This window comes from Toxotes jaculatrix, chromosome 8 (assembly GCF_017976425.1).
Source record: "Toxotes jaculatrix isolate fToxJac2 chromosome 8, fToxJac2.pri, whole genome shotgun sequence".
NCBI classification, from domain to species: domain Eukaryota; kingdom Metazoa; phylum Chordata; class Actinopteri; family Toxotidae; genus Toxotes; species Toxotes jaculatrix.
The window spans coordinates 17,568,710-17,587,430 of NC_054401.1; the positions used below are offsets into that span (position 1 = coordinate 17,568,710).

Consider the following 18,721-nt stretch of genomic DNA (forward strand, 5'->3'; position numbering starts at 1 on the left):
AGATTATTATTATTAGAAGTAAAAAAATTTCAGCAATTGTTTTCATGTTTTACTAAGGCAAATTCTCTGCGCGTGTAGAACACACAATGTATTTTATCACCTCAAATGTATGTCCATATCAGTGTGAAACCAGTTTCATGTTATTAAACAGGTGTCACATATTCACATATTGCAGGTATATTGTGTGCAAATACAAATAACAAATGACTGTAGTTTTGTTTAACTACTGTTCTTTTATCATAGCCAAGCAGCAGCTTGGAATAGACTGCAGCTCAAATGAAAATTGCCTGAACATATTGATATTTAACCCATACAGGCCAGATGAACACCAAGTCAGCGTGTTACAAAGACTTGAGAGTGCAGGTGAACACATCCTACTGCAACCCCAGATCAAGACCAGCTACTGGACTGATGCCCTGCAACACCCAACCGTGTCCTGCCAGGTCAGACCCCATGTTCTTTCAAATCTCACTGCATTGTGCATGCTAGTAATAGTAGTGATGGTTGGTGCTGTGAATGCAGTTGTACTCAGTGTTAACTGGTGTCATTCAGTTTTGTCACAGAAATCGCAAACCTCAGTAAAGTCAGTGGTAATTTGCGGCTTCATACGTATGTGATGGCCTCATCAATATATCTGCACTCTGGTTTTTAACTGGCTCTCAATATGGACATCATTAAAAAGTATTTGAACTGTGCAGACATTTGCTCATATTTTCCTGATACATACTTTTGGATGGAAAAAGACTGAAAATTTGGTCCTTCTAGACCTCTGGACTTTAGGGTATGTCAGTTATTCAGTCGTTCAATTGACATACCCTGGAAGAGCTATAAAGCGCCCTGTAGGCTATGTGATAGCCAAAAACATTGTTGGCTGTAAGAGCACAACATTCTGCACATGCATGTTCATGTTGGGAACTTGAGGAACTTGAGGGGCCATCGGCCAAATAGGTTGATATAGTTATTGAAGTTCGACATGCTAGTGAAGAGTTTATCTTGTGGACAAACATTTTTAGTACTCTCTTTATCTTGTCTTAATCTCCTTCTCTGTCTCTTAATGTGTCTCACAAATCACCATTTTGGATGTAGTCTTTTGTCTTCCTACCGTCTGTCCCTTTCACCTTCCTTCTCCCTCACTCCTCCTACCATGTGTTACTGGTCTACAACACCTACACATCTGTTCTGTAATTTCTTGACATGCGGTGTCAAAAAGAGCTGTTTATTGGCTGAGTCAACTCTTCCGAACTTCCCACACTATCTCCTCATAATAAAGTGAATGAAGGGCGTCAGGCAGCGCTGACTCTATTCTCCACCCTTCCACCTGTTCCACCATGACGGCATTTTCCTCTCTAGTAATGAAAAATAACTTACATTTTGGCCCAAACATGCGTGTGAGACACGGGGAAGACAGGGGAAGTTCCACTGGATATTCTGTTCGTGTCTTCATCCAATTCAGAATGATACCTCAACAAACGTCAGGAACAGTTAGCTTCTGTGTTTGTTTAATACAGCAGGCCAAGGACTTGTAAATCTTTTCACATGTAGAATCACTGTGGGGACCCAAACTCATAACAAAAGGTTAGTTCCCTGGCCCTACCAAGACCCACAAGGGACATTTTAGTTCTAGATGTGTAGCTTAAGTAACACTGCTGTGTACAAAATGCAGTGCCAGCTTATTCAGTGACAAATGTTGGTTCATTTCCAAACTCTGGTGATTCTCAGAATATATTGTCCCACAAACATCCACAGGAAACAAGCTCAGGATTCATTTGCAGTGGGGAACCAAAGTAGGAAATGTTATCATTGGTTCAGGTTCACTTTGAGGTTGATGTGGCAAAGAGGGCTTCTCTTGATGTTTCATAATGCCACTGATGTCACTTGAGAGTGGCACTAACACATTTTCCATGATGTATGACGATACCAAACAGAGCAAGAGAGGGAGTGAGACCCACTAATGATTCTGTGGTTTCAGGGTGTGGTTTCATGGGATCTTGGCTCGGCTCAGTTGGTTTGGTCACTGTCTATACCCCTGACAGACAGGGCCAGGGCAGAGGATCAAAGATCAGTCAACATGGTCCGATGCTGCGGACATCATAGGGAGTGGTGCGTCCACTGACAGTTCGGACATGTATGAACACACTTGCATAAAGACGCACACAGGGGAAATGTCCCTCCCTTGTCTGCGCGGCTCTGGACATTGTCATGAGGGGTAAAATGCTGGCCAGAAAACAAATCAGTGAAAGACGCTCCTGGGATACCACATGTTTTAATGAGGAGGGAACTTGAGATTTTGTTGATGATGATAAGCTTTCATAAAAATGGGATTTTTAAAAAAAAAGCTGGATATGGATGTATAGTTCATGGAAAGAAATTTACACAACAGGATAAAAGGTAGGAGTTGATGGTTGACCTTTTTTGGGGATATATGTTGTATCACATTTACAACAGGTTTTTGACCACATAACACCTAAATACCAGTCAAATCAGTGCAGTCATTAATGGAGATGCTGTGTTTCATTCCTACAACAGCTGTGGCTGAGGTATTATTTCCCCTGAGTGTTTCTGCAAGTGCAGTTGGAGTAATAATTTCTAAGATATCACGCAAACAGGATCTCATGGGCCTACATAACTCCTGCAAGAGAAGGAGGTCACCAGTGCAATACAGTAAGGAAGCATAACGGGTCACTTCTCTCACGGCCACCAGTTGTTACAGAGAAGCTAACTCTGATGTTGTGAGAGGCCTTCCCACAATGTGGTATAGTCCAAAATTCTTGCTGAATTCAAGGATAGGAAAAAACCGACCCCAGTCCCCCTTTAATTACTGTTGCTACTCCTGTCAAGCTTTCCATTCTGGCACAGCCCATATTCGGTTTACAGTGATAACTTTGGCAGATTTGCCACTCAAAATTCTTAGTGATTTTTGAAACACTGGGACCTTGATTCCAGACAGAGGTAGACAAGAACATTTATCTGGAGCCCTTTGACAGCTGCTATTGAAGCATCAGTTCCTATGTGCCTCTACTCCCTTGTACACCCATGTACACTCTTAGTAATGATCTGAAATATCAGCCAAATTCTTGCAAATTAAATGGATACTTCTGACAAGTTGTGCCTTGATTGTTGAGGAGAGTAGGGTTTTGCCGAGACATTGACCTCATCTCGGGTCAGTGTTGTGTGTGGATGTCCAGAAAAATTCATTTGTTGAATGTCCAAATGTGACTTTGTCCCCTGCGTGTAAAACTGTTTTGTTATGTTGCAGCCAAGCCACTTGAAATGCTTTAACTTTAGCTTTAAGAGCTGTTGTTATTTGGTGTTAGAAGGCCATGCCAGAGACAGACACAATGGAAATTAGTGCCTTTAATCTTGGCCACTGTCTACAGAATGAGGATGTTTAAGTGCCTGAAATGTTACATGATATGACAGTTACTTGTAATGTTCAGGAGTAAATTAACTGTAAAGGTATAGCAGAGTAAGACAGACACAATGAAGGCAATAAACTTTGGTTCAATGTGGTTTCAGAAATAAGAGATTCTGTGGTGTAGTTATTGCTGTATTTGAACCATAGTTTTTTGTCTGTGCACAAATGCATATGTATGTATATGTCATGTACAGAATACATGCAGTCATCATGTATGATGCTGGTGTTGCTGGAATCATGCTGCTAAGGGCAGAATGACTGGCCATCAGCTGCTGTCTGGCATACACACACACACACACACACACACACGCACACAAACACAGAAAGAAGACAGGGCAAGGCAGAAGAGGAAGACTGGTGGTGTCTAGTTACTCTGAAGCTTGCTCCTCACCCTCTCATCAAGACCTTTTTAAGTGTCCCTGCTGCACCCCACCCTGAAATCAGTGTAGTCAAAAGACAACAGTCTATTAACTCTGATGCAGATATTTGGTTAAGACGAGTCATATTCAAACTTCTCACTCCATCTCTCTTTTTCTCAGTGTTTCTCTTTCGAATCTTCTTGCTTATGAAGTCATCCCTCTCTTAATCTGCGTGCCACTGGTGGCGTCCCAACACCTGCTGAAAAAACCTGCTGCTGCAAAAACATTTTCTCAGGGATACAGTATTTACAGGACACCAATATTATGTAGTCAGCACTGAAATCATGGAATCCCAGTTACATTACCATTTGTTCTCATGTTTTATAGAAACCAACAGCTGTTCAAAAGGGGATTTTTCCTCCGCACAGTGTCAGTGAATTAATATTTCCCTCTTTCTCAGTTTGTGTATTTCTCCATTTTGGAACAGGTATCCTAGGAAAATTCTGCCTGATGACCACAGAGCTGTCTCATATTTACTGACATAAAGTAGTCATGTTGACAGAAAATATATATATAAAGTTGTCAGAAAAAGGAGGCCATGTCCTCCAGGACTTTGTTAGGTCAGACATTTTCAATAATAATATGTTTGTGGTTCATTGTGTCATCATGTGTAGTAATTTTGGTGTATATTATGTAGTCATTTCTGCTTTGTTTTCACTGTTATATTGAAGAAAATCTGGTACTGTGAGCACAGCTCACCAGTGCCAGCATTACAGATGATTCCCACCCAGGCTAATAATGTCTGCACTCATAGAGCTCTGAGGTACTCTGGATAAAAGAGTCCACAAAATATGTTATGTTAGGATGGCTACTACTGACCTCCACCTAAATTTTACATTATTATTATTATGTAGGCTTGTATTGGGGTAATTACTGTTGCCAAGGATTTTACTCAAATATTTTACTTCATACCGTAGAATCAAAGCTTAGAAAAGAAAACATTTTCAATAATAGGAAGCTTCACCACTGACATAAAACAACATAAATGCTGTAAAATGTCACTTTATGTAATTAGCTCTATTTTGGTAAAACAGCAGCGCCCTGGACAGAAGGTCAAAATTCATAAATTCAGACTGTGGCTTATTCAGTTTTTGGTAACCCAAAGTACTCAGTGCAAGGTGCAGCCTACTTGTTGTTTCTGAAGAACTCAACCACATCTTGTTGCCTTTGTTGACAGCAAAATTTTATTGACAAAATGTTACCTGTAAATCTAATGATGTTAGCAAATGTGTTTTTTATACATAATTTTACATACATACTTTTTTAATGCATCAATTCCTTTGCATTGAACAGGCCTTTTTCACAGCAGACATCTGTCAAACAAACAGGTGTAACTAATGACCTTTAATTGCTGCAATGCATTGCATTAACTGCACCAAGGAGGTAATGTTTTCACCTGTGTGTTTATTGTCAGTGATTTGCACTAAGCTTGGTGGAGGGATGGGACATGGGCCAGGGAAGAAAAAGTTAATTTTTGGTGTGGATCCAGTGAAAGGGCAGATACACAAATCACTTTCCTTTATACTGTGACCGAGGGCATTTTTCAACATTTTCATCAGCGTCATCAGGAAACAATGCTTGGCTCTTGATGGAAAAAAATTAGACATAGTTACTGTGTTGAGATCTATGAGTTTGTACAGTTTGGTGCAGATCCTGATAATAATCCAGATCTGATGGAAGAACACACAAAGGTGTATTTACTATGTTTCATGACTAATAAATCATTTGTGTTATCTCACTACTTCCTTTTTCCTATTACGAGAGCGAGAGGGAAATGTGTAGGATTGTTTGGCCTTGGCAGAGATATGCACTCAACTGAGTGCCACTCTAGTTGCCAGAATGGAGTCATCGCTAATGTCATTAGTTCCAACTGTGCTTTTACTGCTATGGTAAGAAGCTGAAAGCTGAGTTGAAAAGAGCTGTGATTCTGAGTCATTTGGAACATTCAAGAAATGAGAGCGCTCAGATACTAGCAACGCTGGCAAGATTCAGGTTAGAATGATTTTTTTTTTTTTTCAGAAATCAAAATGACATGTAAAGTGGCATGTAAGAAAAGAAACACTGGTGATGCCCATCAAGCAAACATATCATTTACATCCAAACTATGACGAAGCTAATCTTACCTAGGAGTTCACTATCAAATGCAGTTGGTTAGCCTTTTGTGAGTGAGTAAGAAGTTTGGCTGTTTGAGCAGAGTTTAACTGGCATTTTTCCTTCACTCAACAGAAAGAAATGAGCAACATGCATTTTGGCTCTTTTTGTTGCTAGTTTCCCCAATATTTCTGTTTGATAAATATACATTCAATTTCCTCATCGAAGGGGAGCATGAAATCTTTTCAGTATCTAAAGAGGTCATGACAGAAAACGTTTGGGAACCACTGGGTTACAGTATGTTAAGTAAAAGCATTGGGATTTCCTGTGAGAATCAATTACAGCACTGGTAAATTTCTAAATTAATACTTCACAATAGAAATGTCACAGATCGATTTAACTCATTTGATGCACTCCTAAAATGTCAATTTTACACTGAAACAAGACTCACTAAATGGCCTCAACTATATTTGTCAAGTATACCATACTTTCATAGAAATCATAACACAAATGGACCTATTAATATATTCGTATATGTATGTGAACCAATATGATGTAATGTATTATGTTTCTGTGCCACGCTTACATTGGAAAATTTAATTATGGTCCTATTGGTAAATGGATCCTAGCAGAGAAAGGAAAGTAAACATTTCAGGAGAGAAGAGGGCATACTGTACATCAGGGAGGACATCAGGAAACTCATGCTCGCAGCGTTTGTGGGTTTTTGCCAACGAGCCAAACAAGCCAAAAGCTTTATCTAGACATTTCCAGTGTGTGATCACTCTGTCATTATCTTGTAGCCAGAGACAGTGACTGTTTCGTTTCCATAGATCTCAGTCAGTACTTAACTGCTGACTCATCTCTCAGGATACTGGGAGATAGCTACAACAGATGCTTCAGTTTCCCTCAACACAGACACAAACACTCAAATACACTACTTCACTGCAGCCAGAGTTGTAGCCATTTATGTACAGGGCGAGACCACTTTCTTGCCCTTTGTGTGTAAGCCATAAGGTCAGTTTCTGTCTGTCTCACTGTCTGTCTCTCTTTCCCTTGGTCTCCCTTTCACACACAGAGCCATAGGTGAAGCCCTTGAGGTCAGTTTTCTGTCCCTACACACACACACACACACACACACACTGCACAGAGGAACAGCAGGCTGGGTCGCCAGACCTCCACTGCAGTGTCCATTAGCCTGGGTGGCTTCAGGCTCAGCTGTAAACATTACCCTAATGGCCTGGACGCTTTGATGTGACGTCTTTTTTCTCTGTGACCTGTCCAACCCTGTCCCGCCACACATACACATACACATAGACACACACACACACACATTTGTACCACCAAGAAGCCAGCCAAGGATAGCTGTCATTCAATCTAAGTTGTGCTCTGGTTGCAGCACTTCCAATCTCTCAGCAGGGATTTGTGGGGCTGTGGCTTTATGACAAACATACACACGCACTCTCTCTGTCTGCTTGTCAGTCAGTCTGTCTGTCTCACTGTCTGTATCTTTTAAAAGTGATTTATAAATATGTTCAAAAGCACATTCTCCCTCTCTCATGTACACCAGCACAGCTACTCTACCCAGGTCTCTCGTGGTTTTCTTAGCTGTTGATACCCCTCTCTGATATTTCTTTCCATACCTCTCTTACCTTCTCTCTCACACTCTACCGCTTACAAATTTACACACACTGCCCCTATCAGCATTTACTCACTAATGGATTTGTGTGTTTACACTGAGTTGAGGAAGGAGTGATAATAGTGGCTGTAAAGTAATCTCACAACTGTTTACACTCATCTCTTGGGCCTATCTCCTTCATTATCTACAGCTGGTGCTGCTTAAGTGTGTCTGTGTGTATGAGCATGTGTGTTTCTGGGAGGGGGGGGGGCTTGTTTTATATAGCTTTTATATAGCATCCAGCTTTGTGGGGACCAAAAGGTGTAAAAGGTGTGTGTGTGTGTATGTGTGTGTGTGTGTGTGTGAGAGAGAGCGAGAGAGAGAGAGAGAGAGAGAGAGAGAGAGAGAGAGAGAGAGAGAGAGAGAGAGTATTAGAGGAACCAGACACTTACAAAGCTACTTGGCTATTTACATGTTTTGCATTCAGTAATGTGCAACAGAATTTTTTAGTGTTTTGATAAATTAAATATTTATGTGATGGTCTTTGGGAGCTGACAATTAGACGCACTGCACTGCCTATGAATTTGTAAATATTACGATTTACCTCTGAATTGTTTGAAACTGTCCATGCTATGAATAAACTGTTAGGAAAAGTAATGGCACCCCATGGGTACTTCAACCAGTGATTTTTAAGTTACAGGGATATTGGGAACAGGACATATATTTAATTGATTATGCAGTAATAATGTTGACTAAAGCACTTACTCAATTTATTGCTCAGTTCTCTGTTATTTCTCTGTTATCGATCAGTATGTTACAGCCCTTCTGAGGTAACAATTGCCAATCAATGAAATAACAATATTATTGAAATACCCAGGAAATTATTGCATTACCTTCCTAAAGCAGTTAAAATAGCCTTTCATCACATTATGTGACAATTATACACTCTCAAAGTATCCTGAATGGGTTCAAGGCCCACTATTATTATTACTATCTAATTCTAATGAAACTAATATTCAAATACAAACAGAGCAGCAGATTTCTCATGTTACAGCTGAAAATTATACAGTAATAACATTATGTAATCCATCTTTTTCCCGTTGGTTACAAAAACCTCTAGGCTGCATTTCCATGCTTTTACACTGTAATTACAGTTATTTGCAGCAATGGCTCAAATTTCTTATTAAAGGTCAATAACATACGTATAATATAGTTACAGTGTTGTAGTGTTTGGGTTTCTGATGATCACATTTATTTGTGTATCCAACTTTATCAGAGTTCTGTTCCATGGTTTAAACAACCACAACTAGTTTCAGTTGTACCTATGTAAAAATTCCTTGTACAGTATAGAAACTTTTAGTTGAACTAAAGTGAAACATATTGCCTTATTATATGTGCATACCTTTACTTTTTTTTTCTTTTTTGGATCTGGGAAAGTTTTGTGTGCATTGCTTTCTTACAGCATGTGGGCCGTCAGTGTGCATAAACTGTGAGCTGAAACAAAACATGTGCTGGACCTACCAAAGCATGCGTTCTAGGCTAGACTGGCTGGCTGGTGGTCATCAGTCCATCTCTGCAGGTCATACTATTCTGAGGCCCCTGCTGTTATTTCATTTTGCTGTGTCTGCACCCAATGAGTTGGCACGAACAGTCATTACATCATGGAAAAAGGTTTCCAATGCCCGTTCGCATTTAGAGCATGATATCATTCTGTCTCACAGTGTGGACATCCACTAATATAAGCAGAGAAACACCCACACACTGACACATACACATGAAAACCCAAAGACACGCAGCCATAAACACTGGTCAGAGGTTATTTAATGCCCCTGGTGAGCATCTAGACAGCATCATTTAGACCACAGGGGCAACCTGACACTCTGTCCACAGGATATGTGATCCTGTGTGCCTCTGTCCACAGGGTGTGATGCTTACTCATCCTCCAACAACACCTACTGATAGCAGCCGAGGCAAAGATCACAAGGTGGTCTATAATTTGATATGGCATTAATCAGTATATTATGCCAATGGCCATTCCAGTGAGGTCACTAAGTTGATAAATCCGTGGCACAAGTAAATGCCTTTCAGTATTAATTAAAGCTCTAACACGTCGCCTTTATAGTCTGCCACATTTCAACCTTTTACCCACTGTGGGTCAGATGGCTATATTTTACTTTTCTGTGCAAAAAGTGATATCTCAGATGTGACTAAGTGGTGTAAGAGAGCCAGAATAAGATTTCATCAAGTATGCCAGTATGATATCATACTGTAGTGAGCTGGTAAATGTTCTTACATAATAAATCCATGATATCAGCTAACCACTACGCTGGTATGTTACGTCATAGAAATCCTGTTCGGTTTAAGTACTGAAATATTTTTGGTGATATACAAATTAAGAAAGACATAAGAAAAGAGATATTAAATTTACTCTGTCTTGAAGCTAACAGTGTAAGCGTAATGTGTTCTAATATGTCTCAGCTAAATTGCTGTGACTTTAGTTGGTCTACTGTTTGCTTAATTCTTATGTATTTATGTAGGTTTATTTCCTGTTTCCATGCCAAAGGCTAATAAATATCATGTCAGTGTGTTAAATATGTTACATGTATGTGTTGATCACTAGGTTAAATGTTTAAAGTAAAAAAAGAAAAAAAATCTCTCATCCTCCCTTTAATCTTCCTTTGATTATACTAAAGTGTGTATCTTCCTCCTGACATATATTAGACCAGATGGAATTTCTCTCCATATTTATTTAGATCCGATAGTGCACGTATAGGGCTATACTCTTCTCATCCTCCTTATACAACATTCCAAGCAAATGATGCTGCAAATTACTACAAATAAAGTTTAGATTGTTAATATATACAACTCAGTGTGCTGACAGCAACATTTTGGGGGCTGTTTAGGGGTAGATCTTTGGAAGCTGGGTGGGTACACTGGGGTGAAGTTAGGGAGAGGATGACAGAGTGTGTGATGTGGGATTGAGCTGCCTGCATTCTCAGTTTGGGGTCATTTGGGATAGATGCAATGAAGCTTTGAGGAAGAGAGAAAGGATAGGAGATCCAGGGATTAGGCGACTTAAGACATACTGTCTGCCAGGGTACGGTGTTGGGGGAATAAAACCCAAAAAAAGCACCAAAACATAACATAAACACTGCTGTCCTAATCGGAGCGCTCATCAGAGTCAGAGGATTATGTGTCTAAGATGCATTAATATGAGGGATGCTTAATATATATCTTGAACCAGCTACGTTTATGTGGTTGCAAACATATTTGTTACAAGTACACAGTACAAATGGAGGTAACGATGAAAAAAATATGTGATGATGTAAACTAAGCTAAGTTTAGGCGGGGGGGGGGGGGGGGGGGCGGCGGTGTTAAAATTGTGCAGTGGGGTTTAAATTACAGTCTTGGCTGTTCTGACTTGCTCTGAAGCCAGTCAGCCATGAATAAACATCTTAAACCTATAGAGTTAGGCCTGTAACACTCTACTGTGTCTGATAACAGTGATATATGGAGACTGGTGTTTAGAATAATGTTGAATAAATCTATTAATACTCTGTAATTTGGATAATAAGCTATTGTTAGACATACAGTATGTTCTGGGTTTTACCGTCATTTCTATTTTGAAACAAATTAGCTGCAGAGAGAAGTAGCTTAGGTGCAACACGGGGAGTCTTCTACAGCTGCTACCATTGTACAGTTATCGTCTCATTGGCAAATTCCCGCAGGCCTGTCTGAATAGGTGATTGAGGAGCTGTGCATGTTGACTCAGCGGGCTTTTTGTGTTATCCCAGCTGGTCTGTAGGAGAGTGGGGGGGATGCAGTCGGAGCTGTGGAGGAGGAGAGCAGATGCGGCAGGTCCAGTGTGTCCAGAGAACCAGCCAAGCCAACGTAGACGCCCTGGCTGACTCTCACTGTCCCCAGCCCACCCCAGCCAGGAGGCAAGCCTGCAACTCACATAGCTGTCCACCAGTTTGGACCACTGGGCCATGGTCACAGGTAAGCATGTGTGAAAGTGATCTGCCACGGACACACAAAGATGGGATTTGTGTGTTTGCATTGATATATGAAAGGCGTAGTTCTTCAGTGGTACAAAACATTTATCCACAGGAGGAAAGAAAAAATGAAACAGTTCAAAGACACACACTTGCTCTACACACTGCGTTGCTAAGTGAACCACAGCCTTGATGGCTTCACCACATTTTATGACAGTGATCTCAGTGGCTTTAAACTATGAATGTGCCCACTGAAACCTCATATGTTTTGTTCTCAGCCCAGTTCTTATACATTATGTGTGGTGACTCGTTTCACTTCCATTTTACCCCAAATGTCCCTAACTACCTGCCACAAATGGTGTCCAGTTTACATCCTCTGTGGCTCTCTGTGGTACGGAGGAAGTGCGTCAAAGGCCCCCTTCCGCCCCCTGTTTCTTGGATGAAGTGAAATACTTTCAAGATTTTGATTTAGGCTGTGCCATAAGATGTGTGCATAGGAACAGAACGAACACTGGGAGAATTATTGGCCTACCTAAAAGGAATTATTAAGGAAGTAAAGCACAGTAAGTCACTGTGAGGAGAATGAATATATTGTAGACTGTGCATAATTGGCTTGTTTAGATCTTTGGCTTGAGACATGTCTTTCTATGTTCAAGTCTTTTAACAGATCCATTATGTCAAATCTTGAATTGTGATAAATTCTTGCTTATAGTCAAAAGAAAGAGGAAAGGCTACTTCTAAAATGATGAGTGTACTACAAATGGACTTAAAAAGTGGATCATTCATAATCTAAATTGTGTTGTAGTTGAATAATAAAATGTACTCTGTAATGGGGCCTGGACGTGATTCTCAGGAAAGCAAAGGTGTAAATGTTTGAGGATTCATATAATGGTCCAGTAAAGATTTAATTTACCTATTGAATTTATTTTCCTTCTGCCTCAGTTAGCTTACTGACATTTTTGGAATTAACTATACAAATAATATTATCATAATGAGATCTACCAATCATGAAGGAAACTGTAACGCTTAATTAAATTATGAAGGCATAATGAATCATCGTTACCATGCTTCTCTTTATCTGGCAGTGTTCTCGTAAGTGTGGCAACGGCCTGAGGAAGAGGACGGTGCTGTGTACAAGCGCCAACCCAGGTGCCCAGACACACACACTGCCAGACAGTGCGTGTGCAGGCCTGCCGAAACCTGCCGGTCAAGAATCCTGCTTCATTAGACGCTGCCAGAAACAACGAAAAGTCCAGTGGTTTGTCTCCACGTGGCAAGAGGTAATTCTCCAGCAGTTATAAAGACTGATTATAAAGCCGTATCAAATTAAAATGACTAAGGCAGCAATTGCTGAGTTTGTAAAATTATTTTAAGCAAATGTAAATAAGTTTCTCCTTTTTTTCTTTATTCCATTTTCAGTGTTCAGTAACATGTGGTCGTGGCTATCAGGCACGCTTCATTAAATGTGCAGAGAAGGTCTGTATTGTATGTTTACTCAAATAAAGCACAATGTTGATTTCTTATTATTAAATCAGTAACTTTACCATTAATTGTGACACTTCGCTGCTTTAAATTCTCACCTCTTCCAATCTCATTCTATTATAATTTCGATTTTTAGCTTTTTACTTTAGCTTTGTTTATATTTAATGAATATAGTTCTATAGATTTTATTGTAAAGAACAGTTGTCTTAAGGGGTGACATGTCATTCAATGGCATCTTTGGTTTTCATAATACAGGACACTGCAGGAAAATACAGAGAGCTTGCTGCCAAGAAGTGCCACCATGTTCCCAAGCCCACAGTAGAGCTCCAGAGGCCCTGCATCGTGGCTGAGTGCCCTGTCCGTACTACACCACCAGTCCACCGATGGAGCACACATCATCGCACCTATCCACCTCAGCCACTCCCTCAACCTCCGCCTCGACCAGAGTGGCACTCATCTCCTTGGTCTCAGGTTAGTTCATTTAGAGCAGGATTACTCAGCTGAACCATGCACAGAGCACTCTACTGCATTTTATGTCTGCAGAGTTTCAGCATTGTTTGTAATTACTTTGTAAACTCATCAACACTCGTGAATTGACCAGAGAGGGGGGATTTAATGTTTTCATCTACAAGGACTTGTTTCTTTGTTTTCTACAGTGCACGGTGACATGTGGAGGAGGAGTGCAGGTCAGAACGGTCCAGTGTCTGGCTCAGGGGAAGCCCTCTCCTGGTTGTGCACTCCATCTTAAACCCTCAATGTCCCAGGCCTGCAACACCAACTTCTGCCCACAACCTGAGAAGAAAGGTACTGAAGCTTTGATGCCTGTAGACAAGCTAAAACTGCACTTCTTGTAATCTATAGTCAGAAAATAACTTGCCAGAATAGAAACAAACTTCTCATTTCTTCTTTCTTTTCTTCTTTCTTCTTTTTCACAGACCTTGCGTGTAGGGATTACTTCAACTGGTGTTACCTGGTGCCCCAGCATGGAGTTTGCAACCACAAGTTCTATGGCAAGCAGTGCTGCCAGTCCTGTTCCAATTCAAACCTATAATCATACGAAGTGACTGTGTCTGTGTCACAGACAGATAGGTAGTTAGATAGACAAAAGACTATATTTGACTTCCATGCTTGAAAAGACAGTGTTTTTTGCTTTAAGCGTGTGGCGAGCACTGAAAAACATAGGACATTTCAATGGAAGTGCAAGAGAGTTTGCAGTGCCCTTCCTTCTCCCTTCGATGCCGGACATCTGGATACAAGAACTAGACGGTGACAGCACTACACAGGAATGTGATCAGGACAGTACAAATAAAGGACAGAATTATGAGGAGGAACGAGCAAAATGGGAATCTTGATTAAAGAGAATAGGACTGACGTGTCCAAAAGAAACTGAAAACCTGAAAATTCCCAGCTTTGTTTATGTACTATATGTGACTGAACAGATCTGTACCCGGAACACCCAGCATCTCCCAGTCAACCAAGAGCCAATGATGGCAACAGAAAAAAAAATGGTTGACGATGTTTCAAGCACTGCCACGCAACAACATGTGATACGCCCTGGTGTGCACTGCAATTCTTGATGAATTGGAAAATCTGGAGTATGATAATGAAAAGGGATGTTTCAAAGAAAGAAGTAATAAAATATATCTTTACTGTAAGGCTTGATAAAAAACAGGCGGGGAATAATCAAAGTGGGCTTCCTCTATAGCTGGACAATAGCAGAAAGCTTGGTGTTGTCGTATAAAAGAAAAAAGGAAAGGAAAAAAAAACAAAATGCATAATGCATGGGAGAACTGTTCTGAAGTGGGTCTAGACTGTGTGAACTGGCTTTCGTACTCAGTGGTGCTATAATGTCGTCTTTTGTCACCGAGTCAGTGTGAAATCCTCAAGTTGGAGGAAGGAACAACTGAATTGTGTGACCCATGTACAGTATTGTTTGTTTTATTTATTGGCTTTACAATACAGCGTTGCTGGAAGACTGTATTAATAAGCAGTATAAATATGTCCTTTTATTACTCTACCCTAAGCCTGTTACCCTTGTATTTTGTATTAAGTTTCATAGGATTTCATGCTGATAAACTGCACCTTTCTTATTCAAAACATTTATTTAAAAAAAAAAAAAAAAAAAGTCTGTGATGATGAAAAGCCAGTTTCAGCAATGTTCAGCAATCAATAACAAAAGGTATGAGCATGCTGTGCAAAGAGGCACTGGTCCATTTTTACATTACACTGTCCGACATTATTACTCAAGGCAGTCATGTATTGCATGCATTGATATGGCACAGAATAATGCATTACATATCGGTTATGGTTAAAAGCACTGACAGATGATGGCTAATGCTATTTCAATGTGAGTTTTACAATGTAAATGAAATAACAATAAACAAATGTGTGTCATGTCAGCATCTCAGCTGCGGCATGAGTCGTGATTTCATCCTTTTGTCAGTTGTCAGTCTGATTGAATTTCATCTTCCGAGGGGGTATAAAACTTTGAGACTCTGAATGTTTTCTTGCTAAGTGAAAAAAGGCTTAGGAGGGGAACTTGATCTCTACAATCATACTTCTTTGGCTGAAGTCTTCAACTGGCGCGGTGTTGTCATCATGCCCTGACAAAGAATTTGTCTTTCAACAAGCATATTATTAACATCACTATCATCATTGTTACATGTTTTCACCTACATAATAGCAGAGAGTAGACTGTTTCTCTGCATATCTGACACTGTGGTTTTAATATACACACACAATACACTTTGTAACTTTCAGACCTGACAGCTGTAATGTAGTCTAAGTTTGTACATGTAAACATAAAACTCCAGCCTTTGATTCTAGTTATTGTCTTTCTATCCAACGCATAAAATATTACATGGCCTATCTCTGCCATACTTAACAAGCCTTAAAAGAAACCCTATATTCTTTTGCATTCAAGACAAAATCTTCCAACAATAGCATTTCTCCACCATAAAGCCCTTCTTTGGAATACACTCCTAGAGTCTGTTAAGGAAGCCATCTCTCTTCCTATGCTTAAAATTAGACTATAATATATTTCCTCAGTCTATCTAGGGAGTGTAGATAACTTGCATTTTGATGTTTCTGGGTTAACACTTAACACATTGCAATGTTTAGGCTCAGTGTAGACTTGGCTAGGCTTGGCTCTATTACTAGTTGTTAAGCCACTAAACCTGCATTAATAAAAGTTTTCGGCCATTCAGGGGCAGCTCAGCTATGACTTTTAAAGTTGATACAGTGAACATGAAAACCTAAATGTTCAGTCAAGTTAAGCCTGTAAGCACAGACCTGAATCAAGCTTCAATGCAGCGGTTTACAGGTAGAAACTGAAACAGTTACTAATTCAAGTAAATTTTATTTATATAGCACCAAATCATGACAGAAGTCATCTCAGGGAACTTTTCATATATATAGTGCAGGACTAGACCGTACCGTGCTACAGCTAGCATTACATGTCATGTCATAACTTAGTAAAACTCAAAAGAAGAAGAGTAATCTGGCATCGGAGAAAACCTTCTCGTACCTAATGCGAAGATCTAGTTTTCAGTATGCAGTGGAGTGCAGCACATAAGCCAGCGCCCTGGCTAACAGCAATGCCAATGTGGTATTAGCCATTTCAACACCTATGACATATTGTGTCTGGGCTTTACTCTTTAGTCATTTTTCAACAAGTCAAGGAGACACAGATGCCCAAAACAGAATCGCCATTGTCATAAACCCAGGGGAAACAGCCCTAAGGTCCTCAGATGGCGAGGGAAGGAGGAGAGAAGAAGAGTGTGAGAAGACAGAGAGAAACAGAGTGGGAAGAGAAAAGGGAGAAGGCAGGGCATCTATGTATTTGGTGCTGTCATAGAAAAATGCTGTGTGAAAGACAGGGAGGGAGCCAGAGGGAGAAGTAGGTATATAGAGAAAAAGGGGTTTTCCTCCTTGTCAACCACCTCTCTGTAGTTGATTCATAGCTGGTCAGCTGTGGACACTGCATTGCTCTGTCTCTGTGCTTATGTGTAGACACTGTATGACTGAATGAATGTAGGCCAGGAGAGCAGTGTGTTGTTTTTTTTCCACAAGCAAATGTCTGCATGAAGTTCAGAGATGCAAAATTGTTTTATTAATTAATGTTAGTTTGCTGACAAAAGCAACACCACACACACACACACACACACACACACAGAATCATATTACTCTAAGCCCTCCACCCCCCAGCTTCCTGGAATGTACTGTCATCAGCCTCTTTGCGCCCCAGTCAAGTAAAAGCATAAAAGACCCCAAGCTGCTGTGGGTGTAAATCTAAATATGCATTTGTTTTTCTGTCAGTTTTACTGTGACTTAGCCCTGTGATCAGCTGGTGACCAGTTTCTTTTTTTATATCTTGTTTCTGTTCTTAGGCTATTAAAAACAAAAATGTATTGCTTCTGTGACTTATACTTTGACTTTCATTAAACAGCAAATTTATTTCCACCTGACTCCCTATAATTGTCTACAGCGGTTTATCAAAGCAAAAAGAGGAGGAGGAAATCCAACTACACAAGAAGAAAGGGATTAAGAGGATGAAGCATTTTTGTTTATACAAGGATAGAGATCAGACAAAGGCTTCCTGCAGATAAGAAAGGTGATCAAGACAAATCTGGCAACATGCAAAGTGTTACCTAACCTATCATGTCAGGTAACAGAGGAGATTATCTGTCAGAAAGAGACAGGAAGCGAGAAAAGCATGCACAACACTCCCAGTTCCCAAACTATGCTATCTCTGACTGCATCTGTTTGGAGAGAGTTGGCTCTTTAGCCTTGAGGCTACACTCTTAAGGTTCATCTGAAGTTACAGGGTCATTTTACCTTTCCATCAGGATGCACCTACAGCATATCCCAGCACATTTGGTTGCTTCCTCTCAGCTATTAGACAACCTGCAGCCACAGTAATAAAGACCATTGTAGAGCACAATAAAACAGGGACACTCTTCTCAAAAGAAAAGCCTAGCCTCTCCATTTATTTCCAAGGAGACATAATAACCTCTCAAACAGGACCACAATATTGAAGGTTTGCATAGCTCAGTGTAAAATTAAACACTTACAGCATGGCTAAGGCATGATGCGCAATTGCAGTGGAAATCAGACCACAGACATACTACACATTGCTGACTAAAAGTTAATGTCTTTTTTTAATGTGTGTAGGTCTAATGGGAAGCATTTAAGCAATTAATTCTTTTATCCCAGCAGAGTAGTTGTTAGTTTCACAGATTGAGAGAGAGTGGAAACACAGTTATCTGTACAACAGTACCCTCTGCTGACTATATATAGAAATGAAACACACCATGCACACTCTGAAACAAAAAAGTGAGCCATATGCGACAGCTGAACTTCAAGTCGTTATCACACTATCCTAGACATTTTGGAATTCAGCAATAGTTGATTGCCAAGAAACTACCGATAGTAGGCTTCAAAAGGAAGTTCCCTGACCGGGAATCGAACCCGGGCCGCGGCGGTGAGAGCGCCGAATCCTAACCACTAGACCACCAGGGACAGACACAAGCTAAAGTTCCTTCTTAAGATTATATAATTATCTAACTACGGAACACACGTCTTTATGATTAGGAGTGAATATCACATAGCTGTGTGCTGGGGGCAGGCATTGGCACAAGACTTGTATTGTAAAGTGTGTAACATTTCAAAAAACACAAACAAGCTATTGTGTAAGTGTAAATTA

The 18,721-nt window shown here is 40.2% G+C and overlaps 1 protein-coding gene and 1 non-coding gene across 2 annotated transcripts in view; one reads left to right on the forward strand and one right to left on the reverse strand.

Moving 5' to 3' along the window:
* LOC121186097 (A disintegrin and metalloproteinase with thrombospondin motifs 16) overlaps window positions 1-14,512 on the forward strand; it is a 51,236-nt gene extending 36,724 nt beyond the window's left edge. Inside the window, exons 18-24 of the mRNA XM_041044722.1 lie at window positions 317-443; window positions 11,335-11,539; window positions 12,621-12,815; window positions 12,955-13,011; window positions 13,273-13,488; window positions 13,674-13,821; window positions 13,953-14,512. Of these exons, the coding sequence (XP_040900656.1) occupies window positions 317-443; window positions 11,335-11,539; window positions 12,621-12,815; window positions 12,955-13,011; window positions 13,273-13,488; window positions 13,674-13,821; window positions 13,953-14,068 (1,064 nt within the window). The 3' untranslated portion in view covers window positions 14,069-14,512. The remainder of the gene's footprint in view (window positions 1-316; window positions 444-11,334; window positions 11,540-12,620; window positions 12,816-12,954; window positions 13,012-13,272; window positions 13,489-13,673; window positions 13,822-13,952) is intronic.
* A 3,953-nt stretch (window positions 14,513-18,465) lies between these two features.
* Window positions 18,466-18,537, reverse strand: trnae-cuc. The gene has a single exon. It is a non-coding gene; the product is annotated as a tRNA-Glu (tRNA).
* Window positions 18,538-18,721: the final 184 nt, after the last annotated feature.